Below are 23,009 nucleotides of genomic sequence, written 5' to 3'. Positions count from 1 at the left end.
CTTCTACATTTTTTATGATTAGATTTTTTTAACTTTCTATTCTTCCCATTCTATCTATTTACTGGTATCATATTTTTCTTTAATAATTTTATACATATATATGTTGAAACCTGACAAATGCTTTCTCCACATTATTTTTATTTTATTACTATTTTACAAATCTTGCTTTTTTTATACTTTCTGATATAATTTAGAATTATTTTTCAGGTGCCCTACAAGTACTCTTGTGAATCTTATTGAGCTTATCTTAAATTTCTGGATCAATTTAAGAAGAACTAAAATTTTAAAAATACTTTTCCTGTCCAAAACCATGGTCTGACTTTCCATTGAATCAATTCTCCTTTTATTACCCTCAGGAAGTCATTGTAGTTTTCTTCATTTTTGTATCGTGCATTTCTTATTAAGTTTATGGTTAGCTACTTTACATTTTGGAAGATATTATAAAGTAATTTTTAAATAATATTTTCTATCATTTTTCTGGCTTTTGAGGTTTCAACTCAGTATTTTATGTGATTCTATTTTCTGTCCTTTTTAAGCATACCACTGCCACTGTACTTCTTTTTTTTTCTTTTTACTTTTTAATGGGTTGACCTAGAGTTTGAGCTATACATTTACAATTAATCCAAGTCTGCTATCAAATAACACTATACCACTTCACAGGTAGTACAAGTACCTTATAATAAGAAATTAATCCTAATTTCTCCCTCTTGTTCCTTATATCATTGCTGTCACTTATTTCACTTATAAATAAGCGTGTGTGTGTGTGTGTGTGTGTGTGTGTGTGTTTCATGCACCGCATAACAATGTCTTGGACAGCAGCAGACCACATATAAAAAGATGATCCAGTAAGATTATAATGGACCTGAAAAATGCCTATCACCTAGGATTTACCATAACTACACTTTTAAACATTATTTTAGAGTGTACTCATTCTATTTATCAATAATAAGGTTCACTTTAAAACAGCTTCAGGTAGGTCCTTTGGGAGGTATTCCAGAAGAAGGCATTGTTACCATAGAAGACAACAGCTCCATGTGTGTTACTACCCCTGAAAAACCCTACAGTGAGACAAAATGTGGAGGTGGAAGACTGTGATACTGATAATCCTGATCCTGTGTAGGCACAGGCTAACGTATGGGTTTACGCCTTAGTTTTTAGCAAAAAGGTTTTTTTTCTAGATGGAGTCTTGCTCTGTTGCCCAGGCTGGAGTGCAGTGGTGCAATCTCGGCTCACTGTAGCCTCCACTTCGCGTGTTTTAGCAATTCTCCTGCCTCAGACTCCCAGGTAGCTGGGATTACAGGCGCCCGCCAGCACACCTGGCTAATTTTTTTTTTTTTTTTTTTTTTTTGGTATTTTTAGTAGAGATGGGGTTTCACCATGTTGGCCAGGCTGGTCTGGAACTCCTGACCTCAGGTAATCCACCTGCCTCGGCCTCCCAAAGTGCTAGGATTTCAGACTTGAGCCACCATGCCTGGCCAACAAAAATATTTAAAAGGTTAAAAAGTAATAATAATAAAAATTAAGGTTGATTTATGCCTAACATAAATGATGAGTTAATGGGTGCAGCACACCAACATGACACATGTATACATATGTAACAAACCTGCACGTTGTGCACATGTACCCTAGAACTTAAAGTATAATAAAAAAATAAATTTTTATAAGTTTAGTGTAGCCTAAATGTACAGTGTTTATAAAGTCTACAGGGCCGGGCGCAGTGGCTCAAGCCTGTAATCCCAGCACTCTGGGAGGCCAAGGCGGGTGGATCACGAGGTCAGGACAATCGAGACCATCCTGGCTAACATGGTGAAACCCCATCTCTACTAAAAATACAAAAAATTAGCCGGGTGTGGTGGCGGGTGCCTGTAGTCCCAGCTACTTGGGAGGCTGAGGCAGGAGAATGACGTGAACCCGGGAGGCGGAGCTTGCAGTGAGCCGAGATAGGGCCACTGCACTCCAGCCTGGGCGACAGAGCAAGACTCCGTCTCAAAATAAATAAATAAATAAATAAATAAATAAATAAATAAATAAGTCTACAGTAGTGTAAGGTAACGTCCTAGGCCTTCACATTCACTCACTCAGTGACTCACCCACTTCCTGTCCCGAACACTCCATTCATGCTAAGTGCCCTATACAGGCATAACATTTTTTATCTTTTATGCCATATTTTTACTGTACTTTTTCTATGTTTCAACACACAAATATTTGCTCTTGTGTTATAATTGCCTACAGTATTCAACAGAGTAACATACTGTATAGGATTGTAGCCTAGGAGCAATAGGCTATGCCATATAGGGTAGATGTAATAAGCTAAACCATCTGTGTTTGTTTAAACACACTACGTTTACAGGAGGAAATCTCCTAACAATGCATTTCTCAGGATGCTTCCCTATCACTAAGCAACTCATGACTGTATATATGAATAAGCATACCTAATCAAATACATTGTTGCAATTATTACCGTGAACAAATTATTGTGTGTTAGGTCAATTAAAATATAAGAAAAATAAAAGTGTCTGTTTCTTCATCACTTATTCCTTCTTCCACGCTCTTCTTTTCTCTCTGTATATCCAGATTTCTGACCCATGTTCTTCCCTCTAAAGAACTTATTCTAACATTTCTTACAAGGCAGGCCTACTGGCAACAATTTTTTTTTCCATTTTTGCTATTCTGAAGAACTATTTCTCCTTCACTTTTAAAGGATAATTCTGGTAGTTAGAGAATTCTAGGTTGGTATGTTTTTTTCTCTCAATACTTTAATTATTTCACTTTATTCTCTTTTTGCTGGCATGATTTCTGAGAAGGTGGATGTAATTCTTATCTTTATTCCTCTACGGGTAAGGTGGGTTTTTTTCTCCTGACCTCTTTCAGCATTTTTTAAAAATCTTTGATTTTTCTGTAGTTTGAATATGATATGACTAGGTGTAGGGACTTTCTTTTTGGCATTGATACAGCTTGATGTTCTCTGAGCTTTCTGCATCTGTGGTTTGGTATCTGACATTAATTTGGAGAAATTCTGTCATAACTGTTTCAAATAGTTCTTCTGTTTCTTTCTCTCTTCTGTTTCTGGTATTATCATCACATATATATTACACCTTTTATAGTTCCACAGTTCTTGGATATTCTGGGGTATTATTTTTTCTTTTGTCTCTTTGCTTTATAGTTTTAGAGGTTTTTGTTGATCTATTCTTAAGCTCAGAGATTCTTTCCTCAGCTGTGTCCAGTCTACTAAGGAGCCCTTTGAAGGCATTCTCTATTTCTGTTGATGTTTTTTATCTCTAGTGTTTCTTTTGGTTCTTTCTTAGAATTTCCATCTCTCTGCTTACATTGCCCATCTGTTCTTGAATGTTGTCCACTTTATCCATTAAAGACCTTAGCATATTAATCACAGTTGTTCTAAATTTCCAGCTGGATAATTCCAACATCTCTGTCATGCGTGCCTGGTTTTGATATTTTCTCTGTCTCTTCAAATTGTAGGATTTTTTGTTCTGCCTTTAGTATGCCTTGTAATTTTTTTCTTCATAACGGAAATGGTGTTGTGGGTAACAGGAACTGCTATAAATAAGCCTTTAACAATGTGATAGTAAGTTAAAGAAGGGCTAGCATTCCATAGTCCTATGACTGGGCCTCAGTTTTTAGTAAGCTTGTGCCTCTGAACTGTAAACTTCACAAGTGCTCCTTAGTTGTTTTTTTCTCCCTCCTTTGCTGGGACAGGATACCTGGGATGGCCTAGAGTTGGAAGTTTCTTTTCCCCAGGTCAGTTAGTCTCTGATAAAATCCCAGAAGATTAGGCTTCCTTTAAAAGTTTTTTCTAAGATCAGGCCTTGTTAAGAACAGAATGCTCTGGCGTATTTCAAAATGGTTCCTTTTTCCCTCCCCCTACTGATAGCATGAGGGAATTTTTCTCTAATATTCACTGTGAGAACCAGGTAGAGTTCCTGGAGGTAAAAATCACACAAGTGTGTATATGCATGTGTGTGGTAGGGGGTCACGGGAGAGGTCCTGTGACTGGGTTCCCCTAGAGATTTTAACTTCTCCACACTGGGCCTCCATCAATTTGTCAATTACAGTTCAGGTTTTTCTACCCCAGCACTGGTTCCTGAGGAAGTTTTTGCTTGTTGGTTCCTGATCTAGTAAGTTCGATTCTCTGCATCTACTTGTCTGTCTCCAATCTGGGGACAGCTCTTTGCCCTGTAAACTCAATTCTCTTATGAATCTAGGAAAAGTTGTTAATATTCTAGTTTGTTTGTTTTTTTATTTGGATGGAGAGGTGACTTCCAAGCTTCTTATGTATCAGACTGGACTGAATCTGTTCTAATTTTATTTTCTTAGTCACTATTTTTAGTATAAGTTATAACTGTTTTAATTTATTTACTATTGGGCATTATTGCAAAGTGATATAACTTAGCTGATTTTCCTGGGTTTTCTAGAGCAATAACTACATAAAAATGAATGGCAATTTGTTTCACCTTTTAAAATACTTGTTTTTCATCTAATTGCATAGATTTACACTTTTCAAATATGTGCTATATCATAACAATAGTAATGGCCATTCTTGGTTTACTTATTACTTTAATAGGGAAATTAGTTCTTGAGTTTCATCATTAAACATCATACTGAGTGTTAGATTAAAATTAAGATTTGTGTTTTGGGGGGTGTGTGTGAGAGAGAGACAGAACTTCCTTTACATTGTTGTGTTACTAAAAAATAAATGTTTAATGTTTATTACAATTTTTTGATTCTAACAAGAAGATAATATAGTTTTGTCTGCTGGCCTAGTGACCTGGTAATTATAAATACAATATTCTAATATTAACTTCATAATTTTAATTTTCAACCCTCTTATTCCAAACAACAATCATTTGATAAGGTACAGAGGAAAAGGCAAGGCCTAGAGATTAAAGGCTTGGCTTTGCTCTTCATCTCTAAAGGGAGAACACTTTTAATATTAATATCTGAATATTTGATATATAATCCTAATAATAATTTATAAAACAGTTGTAAATTATTACACTATATGAATTGAGCTGCCAATTTGAGAGATAAGGGCACTGACATACTAAAAACTGGTATCAAAATTTGAATGCATCCCGGGATCTCAGAACCCCAGGGCTACAAGCTTTACAATGGGCCATCTCAATTAGAATTGAAGGTTTATCAGATCATGGGGTTACATGGCTATCAGAAGGTTTTTCTGTCACTTGAGCAGCCAAGGAAAATTTTAGGAGTTTTCAATGAGTTTCTATTATAACGACAACAAAAATACTCGAGATTTTCAAGTAAATCAATTTTAAGAGTAGCGTTTTGTAAACCATGAAGCCTCTTCCCTGTTTGATTTGGCCTTCTCCATCCTTGATGCTTCTTCTCTAGTTAGTGTCAGTGTGGCTTTCATCAAATTCTAGATATTTCTTAGATTCCCTATGATAGCCTCTTCTTTCCATCCTTCTGTAATCATGAAAAGATGAAAAAATGAGTGCCAGGAAGCGTCCTAAAAGAAGGCTTTCACAATGAATATGAATCTGATGTCAGGGAATCCCCAAAAGCACATCCAGCAAAATTAGTTATATTGTGAAAGCACAACTAATTTTGATAGTTATCATGAATAGAGTTACCCATAGAGAAGCTGTAACTACATGGTGACCTACAAACAGGTCTGTCTGACTCCATCCTTGCCCCCACTTCACTCAGCCCTCAATAAACAAACTGGACAATGCCTCTCTCTCTCTCTTTTTTAAATTCTTTCCTGCCTCTCCATTTCCTATGTATTTAACTGAAACTCCATAGCTTAGTGAGCAAGACATTCCATGCTTTACTCCTTGTACACTTTACCTCTACCATGTCCTTTCTCTTTCTACCTTAAATCTTAAGATTCAGAAACTTGAAACCATGTCAAGTTTCTGAAATATGCCATGCTCTCACATGTCCATGTGCAGGGAATTTACCCCCCCTGTCTATCCCTCCTCCTTTAAGTCTCACTGTACATAAAGACATCTCCCAGGTGACATCTGGCCTAACATCTCAGAACATTTGGGCTGCCTTTTCCTAGTGCTCCAGGAATACTGCCCTAACCTCAATTTTTCTTATCACTCTGAATTCTAACCGTATAACACATTTCCTTGTCTCCCACTAGAATCTGAGCTCTGTGAGGCCAGTATCCCAACACTTAAGAAAAGTGGGTTGACTAAATGCATAAATTAAAAGTAAAGGAGTGGTTGAGAAAACACTTCATAACATATAATCTTCTTCAAAAATTTTAAGAATTAGTTATTATTATGGAAAGAATGAATCTGTCATGAAATAAGCTCCAGGATGAAAAAGAGAACAAATCATTTGATGCCAGAATATTCTAAAGAAGTCAGTACCCCATCACCCAGCCCTTCCATTCTTTCATCCATTCAGTCATTTACTTTCCACAAAATTATATTGGAGACCTAGGGTTAGGGGGAAGAATGAGATGATCCTCTAATGTATTAGTTTTGCAAATGTAATATCCAAGATGGGCCATGTGGCAGATCAATGAGCACTGAAACATTCAGAGTTGAGTTTGCACTGCTTAAACAAAAATAAAAATAAGAAAGCAGGCAAGCAAAGACATAAATAAACAACAAAATGTTTGTGTGGAAAGCAATGTTGGTTTAGTAAGGATAGCCAAGACAGATTCACTCAGATTAAATCAATTGGCAAATAAATGCCTTTCTTTCTGTTTTCCCCCCGAACTAAGGACATTTTTAATGAGCAGCACAAACTAGCATGCAAATATGCTTCTGATTTTTCACTTTCATAATTTAAAGATAGCCAAACAGATTTTTGTAGGATGTATTTTTCGCCCTTAATTGCTCCAATATGGAAGATGCTCTGTTGGGAGATCAAAATGGCAGATGTCTTTTAATGCCCTGCCATTTTCACTTGTGTAAATAATCATGTTTCTTTTCTGCCTAAAATTCATTGCTGCAGTTTGTCTCACACAGAACAGAGTTTATCTTTGAACCCGCTCTCTCCTCAATCCAACAACAACAAAAAAATAAATAGATCTTCTTGGTAGATCAGACATCACTCTTTCAAGGTTGCACGTGGTCACTGACTTAACTAGTTAGCTTAAAGACCCTAAATGTCAATATCCCCCTGAATCTCTTGGTAGTTTTCTTTGTCTTAAACTAAGAAATACGTGGGCAGTATGTTCTTTTCTCTCCATTTACCCTACCAACAAGGAGAAAATTACTATCAAACATAAGTGAAAGCAGAGTTGATTTTAAGAAATGTGATTAAACGTGACAATGAAAAGTCTCTTAATGCTAACAAACTGCATACTTCGATATCTCATACACACATGCTTGAATTTCACATGCACACAGGCAAGTATTTCTATCATGTTACTCTTTATTGTACTTCTTGTTCTGCAGATTCCTCAGTACAAAAGGCAATAATTGGAAGAACAGTGGTGTGTAGCTCCCTAATCCCGTTAGGAGACATTATAGCCATCAGAGTCTTGGTCAATTATTTTCATTAGTACGTTAAGGCTCATCATTTATAGAATTTGCATCATTGTAGCATATCTTTTATTCCAAAATATTGGGAAAGTAATAGGTTTCTTCTTGCCTCCTTCACATTGGTTTGTTTGTGAAGGGTGTATGTTTGTGTGTGTATGTCTGTGTCTGGAAATGTTATGGGAATAGCTGTTGAATGAGTACCCCTGATTGTTTGTGGGTCTCTTTGCCACAAAAATTCTTAGGTTTCTAAGAACTGTTCTTTAGAAACTGAGTCTAGAAACTGAGTTTTTCTTTTTTTTGTCTAATTATAGGCTATGATGGAATTCAACTAATTAACCAACCTATTGTGGATATTAAAAAAAAAAAACTAGTTTAATTAGAATGCAATAATGTCAGTGTTCCAGGGTCAGTTATGTGCTTATAAAATTCAATGAAACCTAGAGGACTTCAAATTCTAGTTCTGTTATTTTCCATGTGCTTGTGAGAAATTGCTTCCCTCTTAGTTTCTCAGTTTTGTTTCTTATAAGATATGGGTCATTATAATCTTTGCACAGTTTGAAAAATTGTCTGGGATAATGTATGTAAAAGTAACAAACAACAGCGTTTGCCCATATTAGCAGTTCAATCAATGTTGCTTAGTTAAATTTGCTTCAATTTAAATAATAATAACAGAATAATAAGATAGCAAGATGAAGATATTTAGCAAAAGCAAAATCTGCAATATAAATATAAGCAACATTAGAAGGAGTTGGAGAATATGGAAACTAGAAATGGACCATGAGATAATGAATCAGTAAACTCTGACTGTGTGGAAAAGTCGGACTGATATGAGATTCACTGGAAAGCACAGCATTCAGCCATTTATTCTGTCAACACACACAACAGTGCTAAATGCCTAAATGCACAAAGACGACTGAAAAGCTAAATAAGACAAGGCCCCTTCCCTCAAGGAGGTTATTGTCTGGTGAAGAGGTCAGACATTCAGTCACGATGGGCTGTGAAATATACAAACTATGCAGTAATGTGTACAGGTAGGTAGAGAGCTCACAGGGTATTCAGAAAGGCAAGAAAATAGAGGTGTACACACAGACTAGTAAGTTCATCATTGATCAGTAGTAACATCAGGAGTGTACTGTCACAAACTTCTAAAAATGTTCTATGAAATTTCCATTATTTCAGTCCCCTGGATTGAAGATGGTAAACATTGACTGACATCAAAACTTAAAATTAATTTTTCAAAATTCACAAATGTAAATGAGTGTAAAGAAATCGAAATAACTAAATGCTCAAATGATGCCTTTTGTAGTTGTGTGTCATCTATACTTCTGAAATTATTGAAGCTTATAACTCTACTAAGAAATTTTAGTCACACACTATATATAAATTTTATGTATGTGCTTATTTATGCGTATATATATGTATATATATATATATGGATGGGTGTGTGTGTGTGTGTGTGTGTGCACGGGCATGTGTGGGCACAGGAATATTTTTTCCATTATCTTGGCAGAGCTATTGCCACATTTCTAAGGAAAGCAGTGTAGGCCAGAGCAAAGTAATCAAATAATGATTATTCTGCTAGTGACTGAATACCTGTCTTCAAGTGTATGGGAGCTTTTCATGTGGTAGATAGATCTACTTCCTCTCTGAGGTTTGGGAAGAAACGTAGAGTAGGCAGATTTGGGTCAGCAGTGAACAAAATACCTCCCTGGGAGCAAGTCTTGGCCTACATTCTCGGTTTTCCAACAGTCTGCAGAGAGGATCCTCAGACTGAAGTGCCCTGTGGCCTTTTTCATAAGATAGAATGTCTCTGATCAGGTCAAGCTGTGAGGATTGTTTAGCTTCAGAGAAGAGATGGACAGAGGAAAAGGATTGGTAAGGAAGAGCATCTGCAGAGCCTTAGGGAAGCTGCTGAGTGACTGATGCCGTTGCCCTGGGATAAGCCTCTCTCCTGACACCATGATGAGGGCAGAGGGTCCTGGTCCTTTGCTTTGGTGCTTCCTGTTTTCAAGTTTTCAATATGCAGGAGCTGGTCCATATATTGCCCACTTTGATCTGCTTTTAATTTTTTCCTTTTTTATTTTTATTTTTTTGACTAATGCAGGGTTGTCACCAAGTGCAGTCTATCTATCAAGGTCTTCTTTCTCTCTCCATCTTAATGTTCCCCTTGATTGCCAGTCTCATATATTTCCTCATTGGGCTACATCATCATCGTAACCCCTATATTGGTATTCCCCAACTGGTACCATGGAGATCATCATTATTAGGAACTTTTATATTGTATTAGTATAATGAAAAAGTGTACAAGTAAAAGCAGCATGCAATTAGGAGTCCAGGTTGGACTAAAACTTAGAAGCCTGAATTTGTTTTTCCATTAATAGAAACACTACACTTTGTGCATGACATATTCTGGTAATTAATGGCCCTATTTGCAAGTTTTGGCCTAAGTGGGGGAAAACATGCAACTGGTTACATATCTGTGGCCAAGGATGAGAACACTGGGGTCAAGATCAAAAACCAAGATGCTTGAAAAACATTTTCTTGTCATGGGAAATATATTGCCCAGGACTGAAGAATATGAAATATTTTCTTACCTTTGAATGAAGAGTCCTTCTGCATAGGCAATTACATTCAGAGCTACAATGACATTTCCAAGAATTCACTTTCCTCCTTTGCCAGTAAGTTTCTCTTCCTCATTAGTCTACTGCTCAAAGAGAAGAACTTCCAGAAAAGAATTAATATTTACTGAGCATCACCAACAGGCTGGCAACTGTGCTAAGTAGCTTTATGAATGGAATCAAATTTAACCTAAAATTATTAGTTTCACAGATGACAATATGGAAAATCAAGACACCTAGATAATATGTTTAAAGTCAGGCAATTAATATGTACAAGATTCAAGATTCAAACCCAGGTCTGTTTGACTCCAAAGATTGAGTTTTTTGCTTCTTAGAATCTTTATATAAGAAAAAGATCTAGGAAGCCTCTATGGAAATTTTAAAATTGATGGAATATTTGTCTTTTCTGTTTCATCTTAGTAACCTGGAGCCAATCTGACACTTTCCTGGAAATATGTCCTCACTGAACCTCTTTTTTTCTTGGGTTATCCATAAACCTTGGTAATGCATATGTCCAATGCAAGGGGACCCACTCAAAGATGGATTGAAAGCTAATATGTAGTCAAATATAGGGTGAAAAATTGGTGTCTAGTAAAGGGGTTTTGTTATTGTTGTTAGTTTGTTTATATTTCTATTTGTGTGTCCAGATTTGTTTTTCATGAAGTTCCTGACCATAGTAGCTACTTTTTTTCCTTCTTTTTAGAGACAGGGTCTCATTCTGTCAGCCATGGTGTAGTGCAGTGGTACTATTATAGCTCACTGTAGCCTTCAACTCCTGGGCTCAAGCGATCCTCTGGTGTCAGTCTCCTAAGGAGATGGGACTATAGTTGCTGGTTACCCCACCTGGATAATTGTTTAACTTTTTATTTTTTTAGAGACAAGGTCTCGCTATGTTGCCCAGGCTAGTCTAGAACTCCTGGCTTTAAACGATTCTCCCACCTCAGCCTCCCAAAGTGTCGAGATTACAGGTGTGAACCACCATACCAACCCCTAGTGGATTTTTTTTTTCTTTTTGATACAGAGTCTCATTCTGTCTCCCAGGTTGGAGTGCAGTGGCACAATCTCGGCTCACTGCAACTTCCACCTCCCAGGTTCTTTTGTCTCAGCCTCCTGAATAACTGGAATTATAGGCATGCGCCACCACACCCAGCTAATTTGTTTTGTTTCTTTTTGTTGTTGTTGTTGTTGTTTTTATTTTTGTTTTTTTGAGGCAGAGTCTTGCTCTGTCACCCAGGCTGGAGTACAGTAGCGTGATCTCGGCTCACTGCAAGCTCTGCCTCCCGGGTTCATGCCATTCTCCTGCCTCAGCCTCCCGAGTAGCTGGGACTACAGGCACCCGCCACCAAGCCCAGCTAATTTTTTGTATTTTTAGTAGAGACGGTGTTTCACCGCGTTAGCCAGGATGGTCTTGATCTCCTGACCTCGTGATCCACCCGCCTCGGCCTCCCAAAGTGCTGGGATTACAGGCGTAAGCCACTGTGCCTGGCCTTTTTTTTTTTTTTTTTTTTTTTTTTTTTTTTTTTTTTTGTATTTTTTAGTAGAGAGAGGGTTTTACTATTTTGGCCAGGCTGGTCTTGAACTCCTGGCCTCAAGTCATCTGCCCACCTGGTTCTCCCAAGTGCTGGGATTACAGGCATGAGCCACCATGCCAGGCCATAGTGACTTATTTTTTGATCAGTGATCAGAGTGGATCACAAGAAGGACAGGCTGTGATACTGAAATGCCACTCAGAAATGCCACTTCTGAGAGAAGGCTCGCACTCCCATTGGTCCTGGAACAACCTGGATCTAAAGGGCGAATATTTTATTGACTCAAGCAACACAGACCACCTAAATGCCAAACCAGGCTGCTAGACACGTCTCCTACCCACTGTGTTCACCTTTACCAGCTCACCAGCCCTGGAGGATCTCAGTAATGTGTGTTCAGTTTTCTGGTAGAAGGATCCCCTGAGCCTTCTGGAAGCACAGCACAGAGGATAAACACTGATTTCTATCATGTTATTTAGTTGCTTAACAACCCCATGAGGCATGCTTGCTATCAATCAGTCTCCTAATTTTAAAGATGAACAAATGGGGCTCTAGATGGGAAAAGTTACCCAATTGAAAGCAGATAATTAGTATTCACCCAGGAAGAAAGCCTTAGTCCATTTCTTTCCCACTTCTTGAACTGATCTTAAAATCCATATGTAAAGCATGTTTTAATAGCAGAGGTTTGAAAAGTTCTTGCGATCCTACTGATCTATCACTCAGAGATTTTAAATGGTTTGGTCAGCTGGGTGCTTTGATGAGCTTTTACGTAGTGGTTTCTGTGTGTCGGAGAGGACTCAGTTGTTCAGAATATGAAACATCTTGAATTCATGTGCCAATGTCATGCCCAGATCCATGTTTTCCATTGGTGTTTGAGTTTCAATTACCTTCCTCCATAACCCAACCTGCCATGATCTGGAAGTGCAGGTCTGCCTGGATGGCACATTGAAGAATAGATTTTAAATTACGACTTCCACAAGTTTATAAAAATAAAAATATTCTGTTCCCATACTCTCCAACCATAACACTATGGGTAACAGAGTAGGACCAAATGTGTAAACCAAGCAAGTCATCTGCTGGGCATGTCACCCATATCAAAGAGTTTTCTTTGACCTAGAATTTCAATTAAATTTTTAACATTTATTTTTATCCATGATGACATGGACATTTCAGATCATTAAAATGGAGTAGATATTGTAACTTTCAATTTGTGAGAGTCTAATTTAACTATGAAAACATATACAAGAAGAGAAAATATATTTTCCATTAATTTATTATAGATATGTAATTTTTATTGTAATTGCTAAGTATGGAACAATGGTGTGTAAAGCCTAGTCAGGTGACTGCATTTTCAGTTACTATTTTACTTGACTAGCCTACTTTTATTTTTTTCATCCTATTTCATAGTATATGCAATGTTTGTATAATTTTCCCCAGTGATAAGAGAAATGTATGCCAGTCATACAAAATTCAGAAAATATAGAATTGAGGGCTGGCTGTTCTGTGTTGTTTTGGATGAAATGTTGGCAGTGAAGGACAGAGAATTGGTCATATCAGGTCTACTAGAGCCAGAAAGTACAAAACCTCACCATCTGCAATATTCAGAATTTCTGCCCATCCCTAAATAAGACTGAATCTGCCATATATATATATGTGTATATACATACGTATATATATCTATATCTATATATAGATATAGATATAGGTATCTAACGGAAAATAAATTGTAGTAGGCCTTCCATATTCATGGGTTCCACATTTGTGAATTCAGCCAACCAAACATCAAATATATTTGGGGAGAAAAACAGAAAACAACAAAAAATTGTAATACAACAATGCAAAATAATACAAAATTTGAAACTACAGTATCATAACTATTTACATGGCTGTTACATGGTATTGGGTATTATAAGTAATTTAGAGATCATTTAACACATATGGGAGAATGTGTGTAGGTTATATGCAAATACTGTGCCATTGTATATAAGGACTTTGAACATCCTTGGATTTTGGTATTCAGGGGAGGGTCCTATAACCAATTCCCGGCAGATACCAAGGGAAGATTATACATTTTCTTTAACCTAAAATATATTAAATAATTTTGAAATTCTGAGATTTTTTTTCCCTACTACAGGAGCTAATTCAAAATCCTGTCAACCTATTTAAAGCCTACCAGCTATTGGGCCATGATGCTAGTCATAATATTCATATTGCTATAAACTCTGATTCTTAACCCACAAACAGAGGCAGACCATACCAGAAGTTCAGTGTGAGTGTGTGTGTGTGTGTGTGTGTGTGTGTGTGTGTATGCATGTATGTGTAATTTGATGGAACATATTAAAAATTTCTACTGTTTTATAATACCAATGCTTTCCCACTAGAACATAAATCTTAGAAAATTAGTTGAGGCTGGTAGAGAAAACATGATGAGGCAATATTTTGGGGGCAGAGGCTACAAAAGATTGGGAAATACAGAAAAGCCAACATCTGGAATTTTGGTTAAATCCTTCCCAGAACACAGTTATGCCATTTGTTCAACAAATATTTATTGAATGTCTGCTGTGTTTCTGGCCTTGGAGAGACTGAGATGAATCAGACAAAAATCCCCTATTCTCAACAAGTTCACAGTCTCACAGAGGTCAAAGTGGTTATGTCAACAAATCATGACAGAAGAGTAGGTTATGTATTTCTATACGAATATACAGTGTGGTGGGTCACACAAGAGATGATGGGAGAGGTCTTGGATGGTCTCCCTGAAGAGATGACTTTTGAATTATATTTTGAGGCCTGAGAAGTACAACTGTTATGATAAAAGGAACAGTTATTTTGAGCAAGACAGTAGTGGATAAAAAGACCAGGCACACAGAAGAGTGTGGCATTCTTGGGGGACAGAACTGAATTCTTGATGTCAGGCTGAACTGGTCCATGTGGAAAAAGTAGGAGGTGAGCCTGGGAAGCAAGGTGAAGTCTAGGTTAGGGAAATAATATCTGATCGTCCACCATGCCGGCAGAGGTGCGCTGTGTTTTGTTATGTGAGCAACAAACTTCAAATCATTCTAAGCAGGAGGAGTGACATGTTTAATTGGGTGGCTGATGGTGTTGGGGTTTTAAAGAAACCATAAATCTCCTGCAAGGGTTTTAAAATAGTTCCTCTCTTTAAAGCATGTATATTTTCATGACTAATGAGTGGATTCATAGTTTGCATAAAGTTTGAAGGTGGACTTGGAATTTCTTTTTTAAAAATATATACAAACAAAAATTGGCTAAACGCTTGTCATAAAGTAGGAAGTCTGCACATAGGAAAAAACTTTTTTTCTCACACACACTTGAATATTTAATTATTAATATTTCGTGTGCTAACATAGAGTAGATTGCTGAAGCTCATGCTTTCTTGTGGCATTTCAAGAAGGAACAATAGCCCAGCAGAAAATGGTGTGGCAGGCTTGCCTTTAAAGGGAATTTCCTTCAGTGGCAAGCCTGCCGCACATTTTCTGTGAGAAAACGTAGGGTGTGAGCCTGGAAAGCAACGTGAACTCTAGGTTAGGGAAATAATACCTGATCGTCCACCATGCAGGCAGAAGTGCGCTGGGTCATGTGAGCAACAAACTTCAAATCATTCTAAGCAGGAGGAATGACATGTTTAACCGGGTGGCTGAGGGTGTTGGGGGAAATCCTTTCACTGGCAAGCCGGCCACATCATTTTCTTGCTTTGCTCTTGCCCATTCTTCAATGGAAATTCCCTACCAAATCCAAAAGAGCCTGTTTCTGAGATTTATTCCAAAATGCAGATAGCTTGTTTCGTGATCATGCCAAACGGCTGTGGCTTCCGCAGATACTTAGATGAAAGAACAATTAAGAACGATTCTGGCGGTTAACCTTTATGATAAGAGAGTGCCCTCAAATCTGCCGAGCAGAGAGCCGCTGTGATTCCAATGGTCTTGACTGGGCGCACGGCCGGTCTCCCCTCTTTCTGCAGATAACACAGCAGGCGTGTACGCCCGGCGTGGAGGGTTCAGTCGGCAGAAGCAGGACTTGTACCTTCTGCCCATAGTGATCAGCGATGGGGGCATCCCGCCCATGAGTAGCACCAACACCCTCACCGTCAAAGTCTGCGGGTGCGACGTGAACGGGGCACTGCTCTCCTGCAACGCAGAGGCCTACATTCTGAACGCCGGCCTGAGCACAGGCGCGCTGATCGCCATCCTCGCCTGCATCGTCATTCTCCTGGGTAAGGGCGCTTCCTGGTCCCCTGCAGGAAGGGCCAGGCAACCGGATCCCCCTCCTTGAAACACATGCTTCTCAAATACAGGCTGGTAACCAGGACCCTGTTATGACTGTCGACACAGTTCAAGAAAAGAGGTGGGGTACGGGGGGGGGGGGTTGCGGGGGCGAGGTGGGGGATGTCTGCCTCTTGCATTTGATGGAATATTGCAGGGAGCAGACAATTGAGTTCCAGCAGAGAACAGGGAAGGTCATGATGAGCATTTTGCCGGGCCATCACAGGGCTGTATAGCAGGAGCCACTAGGGGGCTTCAGGGACATCAGAGAAGGTTTGGCATAAGAGGAATTTGGGCAGAAACATGGTGTATTAGCAATGGTTTTGTCTCACAAGAGAAAGAATAAGGCTTAGGGACATTAGGCCCATAAGAAGGAGCAAAAGACAGCATAGGAAGGACTCGGGAACTGGAAGAAGGAAGAAGCAGGACTCTAACCCCTCCACTAATTATCATATTTAACATCTGTTCTAACACCTCAGCTCATGGGTACCCCTTGGAAGCTTTTCCTGCACCTGCCCCTGCTTAGGTGCTCCTCTTCTGCACCTCTGTCTCACCTGTGGTTTATTCTGTAGAAAAGCCATGTGCTGGTACTCAGAACATATGCCATTGCTGGGCCTCAGGAAGATCATTTTATCCCAAAGTCTCAGAACTAGTGACTGACCAAATCAGGATTCAAACCTATGCATGTCTGACACCAAACCTACACTTTTGCCATGATGCTTGGTCCTACCTCGAATGAATTCATGGAGCTTTACTCCACAGGAAAAAGCCAGTGAATTCAATTCAGCAAATAGTTATTGGGTATTCTCTGGGCAACAGGCCCTATGTTAGGTCCTGAGGGATAAAGAGAAGAAGTCTATGAGATCTCTGTGCTCGACAGGTTCACAGAATGTCAAGGAAAGTATGCATGAAGAGGCACACGGTGGGTGCTATAATAGGGACATGAACACAAGATGGTTGGGGGACAGAGTAGAAAGCACCTGACATGGGCCAGGTGCAGTAGCTCACGCCTGTAATCCCAGCACTTTGGGAGGCGGAGGCAGGCTGATCACCTGCAGTTGGGAGTTCAAGACCAGCCTGACCAACATGGAGAAACCCCGTCTCTACTAAAAATACAAAATTATTCAGGTGTGTTGGTGCATGCCTGTAATCCCAGCTACTTGGGAGGCTGAGGCAGAAGAATCGCTTGAACCCAGGAGGCAAAGGTTGCGGTGAGCCAAGATGGCGCCGTTGCACTCCAGCCTGGGCAACAAGAGCAAAACTCTGTCTCAAAAAAAAAAAAGAAAAAAAAAAAGGCACCTAACATTGCCTGGGAAGGTCAAAGAAATCTTCCTGGAGGATGTGACATACAGGTTGGCTGCTGAGAGTTGTCCAGCTGAGGACAGAGGCTTGGATAAATGAATATTTCAAACAGAGGAAGTAAAATACAAAAGCCCTAAAAAGTGAATAGAAGTGGAAACAGATGTGTAAACCATGTGATAAATATTATAATAAGGATAAGAACAGGGCCAGGCTGGTGCATGAAAAAGGTGCCAGTAGTCCTGTCTGGTGTCAGGATGGCAGGCCAGGAAGTGTATCCATGATGAAAGAAAAAAAGAGTCCGCTAAGCAGAGAAAGTGAAAAGGAGTGGTCTGTGTGAGTGAAAGTGCCCACAAGAAAAAAGCACAGAGCTTTGGGAGCCACACGAAGTCCAGGGCAAGTACAATCTCTCATCCCTTCTTCTCAGAGCAGTAGTGGAGCCAGAGGGGTGCTCAGCTGGAGTGCAAGATTCAGCCACAAACATTTTCTTCAGCCTTGCTGAGTGTATGGGAGAGCCTTCTAATGGAATATTGTAGAAGCCTCTTGGGGAAAAGAGGGAATCAATGAAGAATTAAACTGTGCCTGAACTTTCCTTATAAATGACTCTGATCACCCCTCCTAGGTTGCCCAAGCTTAATGGAACCCCCCTCTCCCAGGGAAGACATGAGATTGCTTTATCTGGGGTTCCAGCTGATGCTATTTTCCTATGTTAAAGTAAACAGAAGATTTTGTCTTCTGGGGGTCTTTATAAAACTTCCTTTCCTCTATGTGGTGGCTACAGAGAGTCCAACCACACTTATGGTAAGATTTCCCATTAAGTTAGTATAGGACCAATACTCTTTCTCAGACATTGGCAGAAGCTAGCCATCACCCCTTATAGGGTGGTAGGCTATATAGGGTAGCCATCACATCTTATAGGATGGTAGGCCCTGAGGGCTCTGCATGTCCTCATTTTTAAACCTTGGAAAAACAGCTACCTTCCTTTGCAAAGAGAAATTGGCATTAGCCACTTCTAAGAGACTACAGACCAACATATTTAGAATCTTCCTAGTTCTTAGGAAGATGACTCCTAAATGGTGTCTGGATTCATTTGTTAAAAGTTCGAAATTGTCCCAACCTGCCAAGTTGTTGGGTGTAATGTTTTCATGGCAGCATTTGTAGAGGAAGAGCCAGGCAGGGGTCAATTTTACACATCCTTAGGAATTCCGGGCAAAGCTCTCATTTCCTATGCTCTTTCCTGTTCTGAGCATTTATACCTCATGGTTTATGGTAATCAGAGTTCCTCTGGCAGAAGAACCCAGGAATACTGGACTTAACGAATGCTTACTTTCTTTTTCTTTCCCTCCAGTCATTGTAGTATTGTTTGTGACCCTGAGAAGGCAAAAGAAAGAACCACTCATTGTCTTTGAGGAAGAAGATGTCCGTGAGAACATCATTACTTATGATGATGAAGGGGGTGGGGAAGAAGACACAGAAGCCTTTGATATTGCCACCCTCCAGAATCCTGATGGTATCAATGGATTTATCCCCCGCAAAGACATCAAACCTGAGTATCAGTACATGCCTAGACCTGGGCTCCGGCCAGCGCCCAACAGCGTGGATGTCGATGACTTCATCAACACGAGAATACAGGAGGCAGACAATGACCCCACGGCTCCTCCTTATGACTCCATTCAAATCTACGGTTATGAAGGCAGGGGCTCAGTGGCCGGGTCCCTGAGCTCCCTAGAGTCGGCCACCACAGATTCAGACTTGGACTATGATTATCTACAGAACTGGGGACCTCGTTTTAAGAAACTAGCAGATTTGTATGGTTCCAAAGACACTTTTGATGACGATTCTTAACAATAACGATACAAATTTGGCCTTAAGAACTGTGTCTGGCGTTCTCAAGAATCTAGAAGATGTGTAAACAGGTATTTTTTTAAATCAAGGAAAGGCTCATTTAAAACAGGCAAAGTTTTACAGAGAGGATACATTTAATAAAACTGCGAGGACATCAAAGTGGTAAATACTGTGAAATACCTTTTCTCACAAAAAGGCAAATATTGAAGTTGTTTATCAACTTCGCTAGAAAAAAAAACACTTGGCATACAAAATATTTAAGTGAAGGAGAAGTCTAACGCTGAACTGACAATGAAGGGAAATTGTTTATGTGTTATGAACATCCAAGTCTTTCTTCTTTTTTAAGTTGTCAAAGAAGCTTCCACAAAATTAGAAAGGACAACAGTTCTGAGCTGTAATTTCGCCTTAAACTCTGGACACTCTATATGTAGTGCATTTTTAAACTTGAAATATATAATATTCAGCCAGCTTAAACCCATACAATGTATGTACAATACAATGTACAATTATGTCTCTTGAGCATCAATCTTGTTACTGCTGATTCTTGTAAATCTTTTTGCTTCTACTTTCATCTTAAACTAATACGTGCCAGATATAACTGTCTTGTTTCAGTGAGAGACACCCTATTTCTATGTCATTTTTAATGTATCTATTTGTACAATTTTAAAGTTCTTATTTTAGTATACATACAAATATCAGTATTCTGACATGTAAGAAAATGTTACGGCATCACACTTATATTTTATGAACATTGTACTGTTGCTTTAATATGAGCTTCAATATAAGAAGCAATCTTTGAAATAAAAAAAGATTTTTTTTAAATTCTGGGTTTGATTCTTAACATTGAAACAAACGTTAAGTATTTCTAATGATCCATTTATATTTCTAATTTAATTGTGATCTTTTAATAACCCTATTTATGATCTGTTGTTGTCTGTCTGCTGCTTTTATTGTTTATTTAAAATCAAATATGTTTTACAAATGTTTTTTCAGACAAGATTCTGTAACATCATGTAAAGCTTTTTTGTACATTCGTGGTGTTAACCTCCTGGCTTCTCTTCACACACATCTTCTAAAAAAGAAGGATGTGAAAGAACTAGGTCAGTCTATGACTTTGCAATATGTGTTATATAATATGCATTTATCTTGTATATCAGTAATTTGATGGTTATGAGAGATGAATCCATGAGGGAATGGAGCTATCAGAACTCTAATGTTCCAGGTATACATTCTATGCCCCACACTGAGCACTGGGGAACTGGGGGACTAGAGTCAAAAATATAAATTTGCCCAGACTCTAATGTTATTCTATTTTTTCTTCTGTTGAACTTACCAGGCTATTGTAAGACTCTTGATAGTTGAAACTGCTTATTTTTCCTCCTGTAATTTTAACTAATTGTAAAATGATGTGGCATTTTATGTTTTAATGAGAATGGGCGATTCATTTAAAAAAGCTTTGTTTAGAATATGCCTGGGGCCGTAAGCTCAGAATGAGGGCAGGGACCATTTTGGATTCTGAGAGTCGATGCCATTTGGTCCAGGAGTGTGTCTACAGTCCCCTGCATTCCAGCTAGTTTCTTGGGGATTGAAACTTATGTGAAGGGCATTTCACCTGTTCAGTTGGGCCAAAGGTCAAAACGTAGCAATACTTGGGGAAAGACCACATAAAGTCACACTGCAAGTGCTTTCCCTCTTTCCCCCTACACACAGGGCACGTGCTTTTTCTTGGATTGCAGACAATTTTTACAGTTTTTTTCTGACTTTATTGTGAAAGTTTGTTTCAAGCATTTCTTGATATCATGTTACGTACTATTTTTATGATTTAGTCAACATGCATACAAAGAAATGTTTTTTATGAAGTGCTCACTTCCATTTTACTTTGCATTGAAATCAAATTGGGCTGAACACTTCAATGGAATACATTTTGTGGACAATGTCACTTTAGAATCTTTCATCTCAGTGAAGGATTACACATTCTCAATACTTCCATAATTGCAGGTTGTGTTCATTTTTTTATATAGTTTTTGTAATCCAAAGAATATTTTGCTAGATTTGCACAGATCTCCAATTGAATTTGCAATGAAGAAATAACTCAAAAGGAATATGAATAGCATTTAAATAAGTATACAGCTGTAAGTAACCCTGTCACCATGGATGATCCTTTTCTCTAGGAATGTATTTGGATTAGAGATGACAACTACATTTTCGCATTTTTATGTTGAAGTCTTTTTTAAAAAGGCTGTTTACTTTTCAGTAGTTAAGAATACTTGTTTTTCTTTTTTTCTTTTTTTTTTTTTAACCTTTTATTTTTTCGTTAAGCCTCTATTGTTTGTAGAACACTCTTAGAAACTTGGAAATAAAATGTCTTTCCCAACTAGTGGAGTCCTTTTTCATTTGGAGCACATTGCCTTAAAAGAAGTCTTAATTTAAACGGTCCTTCCTTATTTCTAAAGTAATCACTGTTTTATACCATCTATGCAGCTAAAAGAAGGAACATGCTTCTGTTCTTTTCCTCAAGTAATGGTTATTGTTTCTAGTCATCATTCATTCATTGATTCATTCATTAATTCATCAAAATCTTATTTTATAAACCCTGTTCCACTTACTGGAGGATTCAGAATGAATCTTACTACCTTTTCTGACATCTTTTGATAATTCAACCCTGTACCAAAGTATCCACCTTGTTGTCTTATAATCACCTATTTACCTATTTGCCCTCCTAGAAAATGCAAGAAGATATTTTCTCTCCTTCCAAATTGAAGGAAGAACATAAAAGATATAACAGGAAGGAGATGGTGAGATATAGAGTGTGAGCGGAGATTAGGCCAGCTGAGGCAATTCTGGACAGATCTTGGGTTTAGCTAAGTTATTTCTTTTAGGCCTGGGTTTCTGGGGGTGACAGGGAAGATAAAAGAGTAGTTTATTTACACCTCTTGGAGAATTGGTTAAAAATATAGAGACCATGGCTCTGTATGTCAGGTGGAACCAGGTCAGGAGTATTTGAAACTGCTCCTGGGTCATTGTGACATATCCTTCACATCTTTTTGAGAAACTTTATAAGACAATGGGGGTGAATGGGGGCTGGGCAGTTGGAGTCTCTGAGCAGAAGAGGGGCAAAATTTATTTGGCAGGCAGTGTGGAGGACAGATTAGGAGCATATAAACCCAGAGGTGTGCCCCAGGAGGGCTTTTGCAAAGGTCAAAATGAGATAGAATGAGGGCCTGAAATAATTCAGTAATTTGGAGATGGAGAAGAGGAAAGACTTCTCTGCTCTTGCACTGCCATCAGCCTGGTCTGGGCCATGGTCATCTCTGACCCGGAAGACTGACCCCACCTCTTGGCTCATCCTCTGCCTCCCAACCTCCTCTTCACAAAGAAGCCAGAGGGATACTTTTAACACACAACCCAGATCACATGACTTCGTAACTTAAACGTCTTCACTGGCTTCCCAAAGACTTAAAATGAATTCTGATGCCTTTATTTTATTGCTTTACATGAACAGGGCCCTGCGAACCTCTCCAGTGTCATTCCACTCCATCCTCCTTTCAGTGCACGATGCTCCAGCCACACTGGCCATCTTTCGGTTCCTCATACAAAAAAAAAAACACGTTCCTTTTCCATGGAAAGCAGGTCACCCTTGTTATTTTGTATCGATGACAACTCTTTAAACTTATTTTGCTTTTTGGCTTTATGTATGTGTGTGGGTGGGTGGGACTGACTGCCCCACTAGAATGTAAGCTCCATGAGGGCAGGGAATCTTGCTTTCTTGTTTACCATTGTATACTCAGTTCTTTACACGGTGCCTGAAACATAACAGGTACACAATAAATATCTATTGAATGAAAGCAAATATACTGATGAGGCAGATTTATCAGGATTTGATGAGTGATTAGAGGTTGCCAGTGTGATTTTAAGCATCCTTATCTGAAAAATTGTGTCAACTGTGATCTTAGTACC

General features: G+C 38.7%; 1 protein-coding gene across 2 annotated transcripts in view; it reads left to right on the top strand.

Annotated features, from left to right (window-relative positions):
• CDH11 (cadherin 11) overlaps positions 1-19,874 on the top strand; it is a 58,276-nt gene extending 38,402 nt beyond the window's left edge. The window contains exons 10-11 of one of the 2 annotated variants that reach the window (XM_009430929.5): positions 15,608-15,859; positions 18,556-19,874. In XM_009430929.5, the coding sequence (XP_009429204.1) occupies positions 15,608-15,859; positions 18,556-19,052 (749 nt within the window). In that variant the 3' untranslated portion in view covers positions 19,053-19,874. The other variant, XM_063797840.1, reaches the window with a different exon arrangement.
• Positions 19,875-23,009: the final 3,135 nt, after the last annotated feature.

The sequence above is a fragment of the Pan troglodytes genome, chromosome 18 (genome assembly GCF_028858775.2).
Source record: "Pan troglodytes isolate AG18354 chromosome 18, NHGRI_mPanTro3-v2.0_pri, whole genome shotgun sequence".
NCBI lineage: Eukaryota > Metazoa > Chordata > Mammalia > Primates > Hominidae > Pan > Pan troglodytes.
The sequence above is the reverse complement of the archived record's forward strand: the minus strand, read 5'-3'. Positions and strand labels throughout refer to the sequence as shown.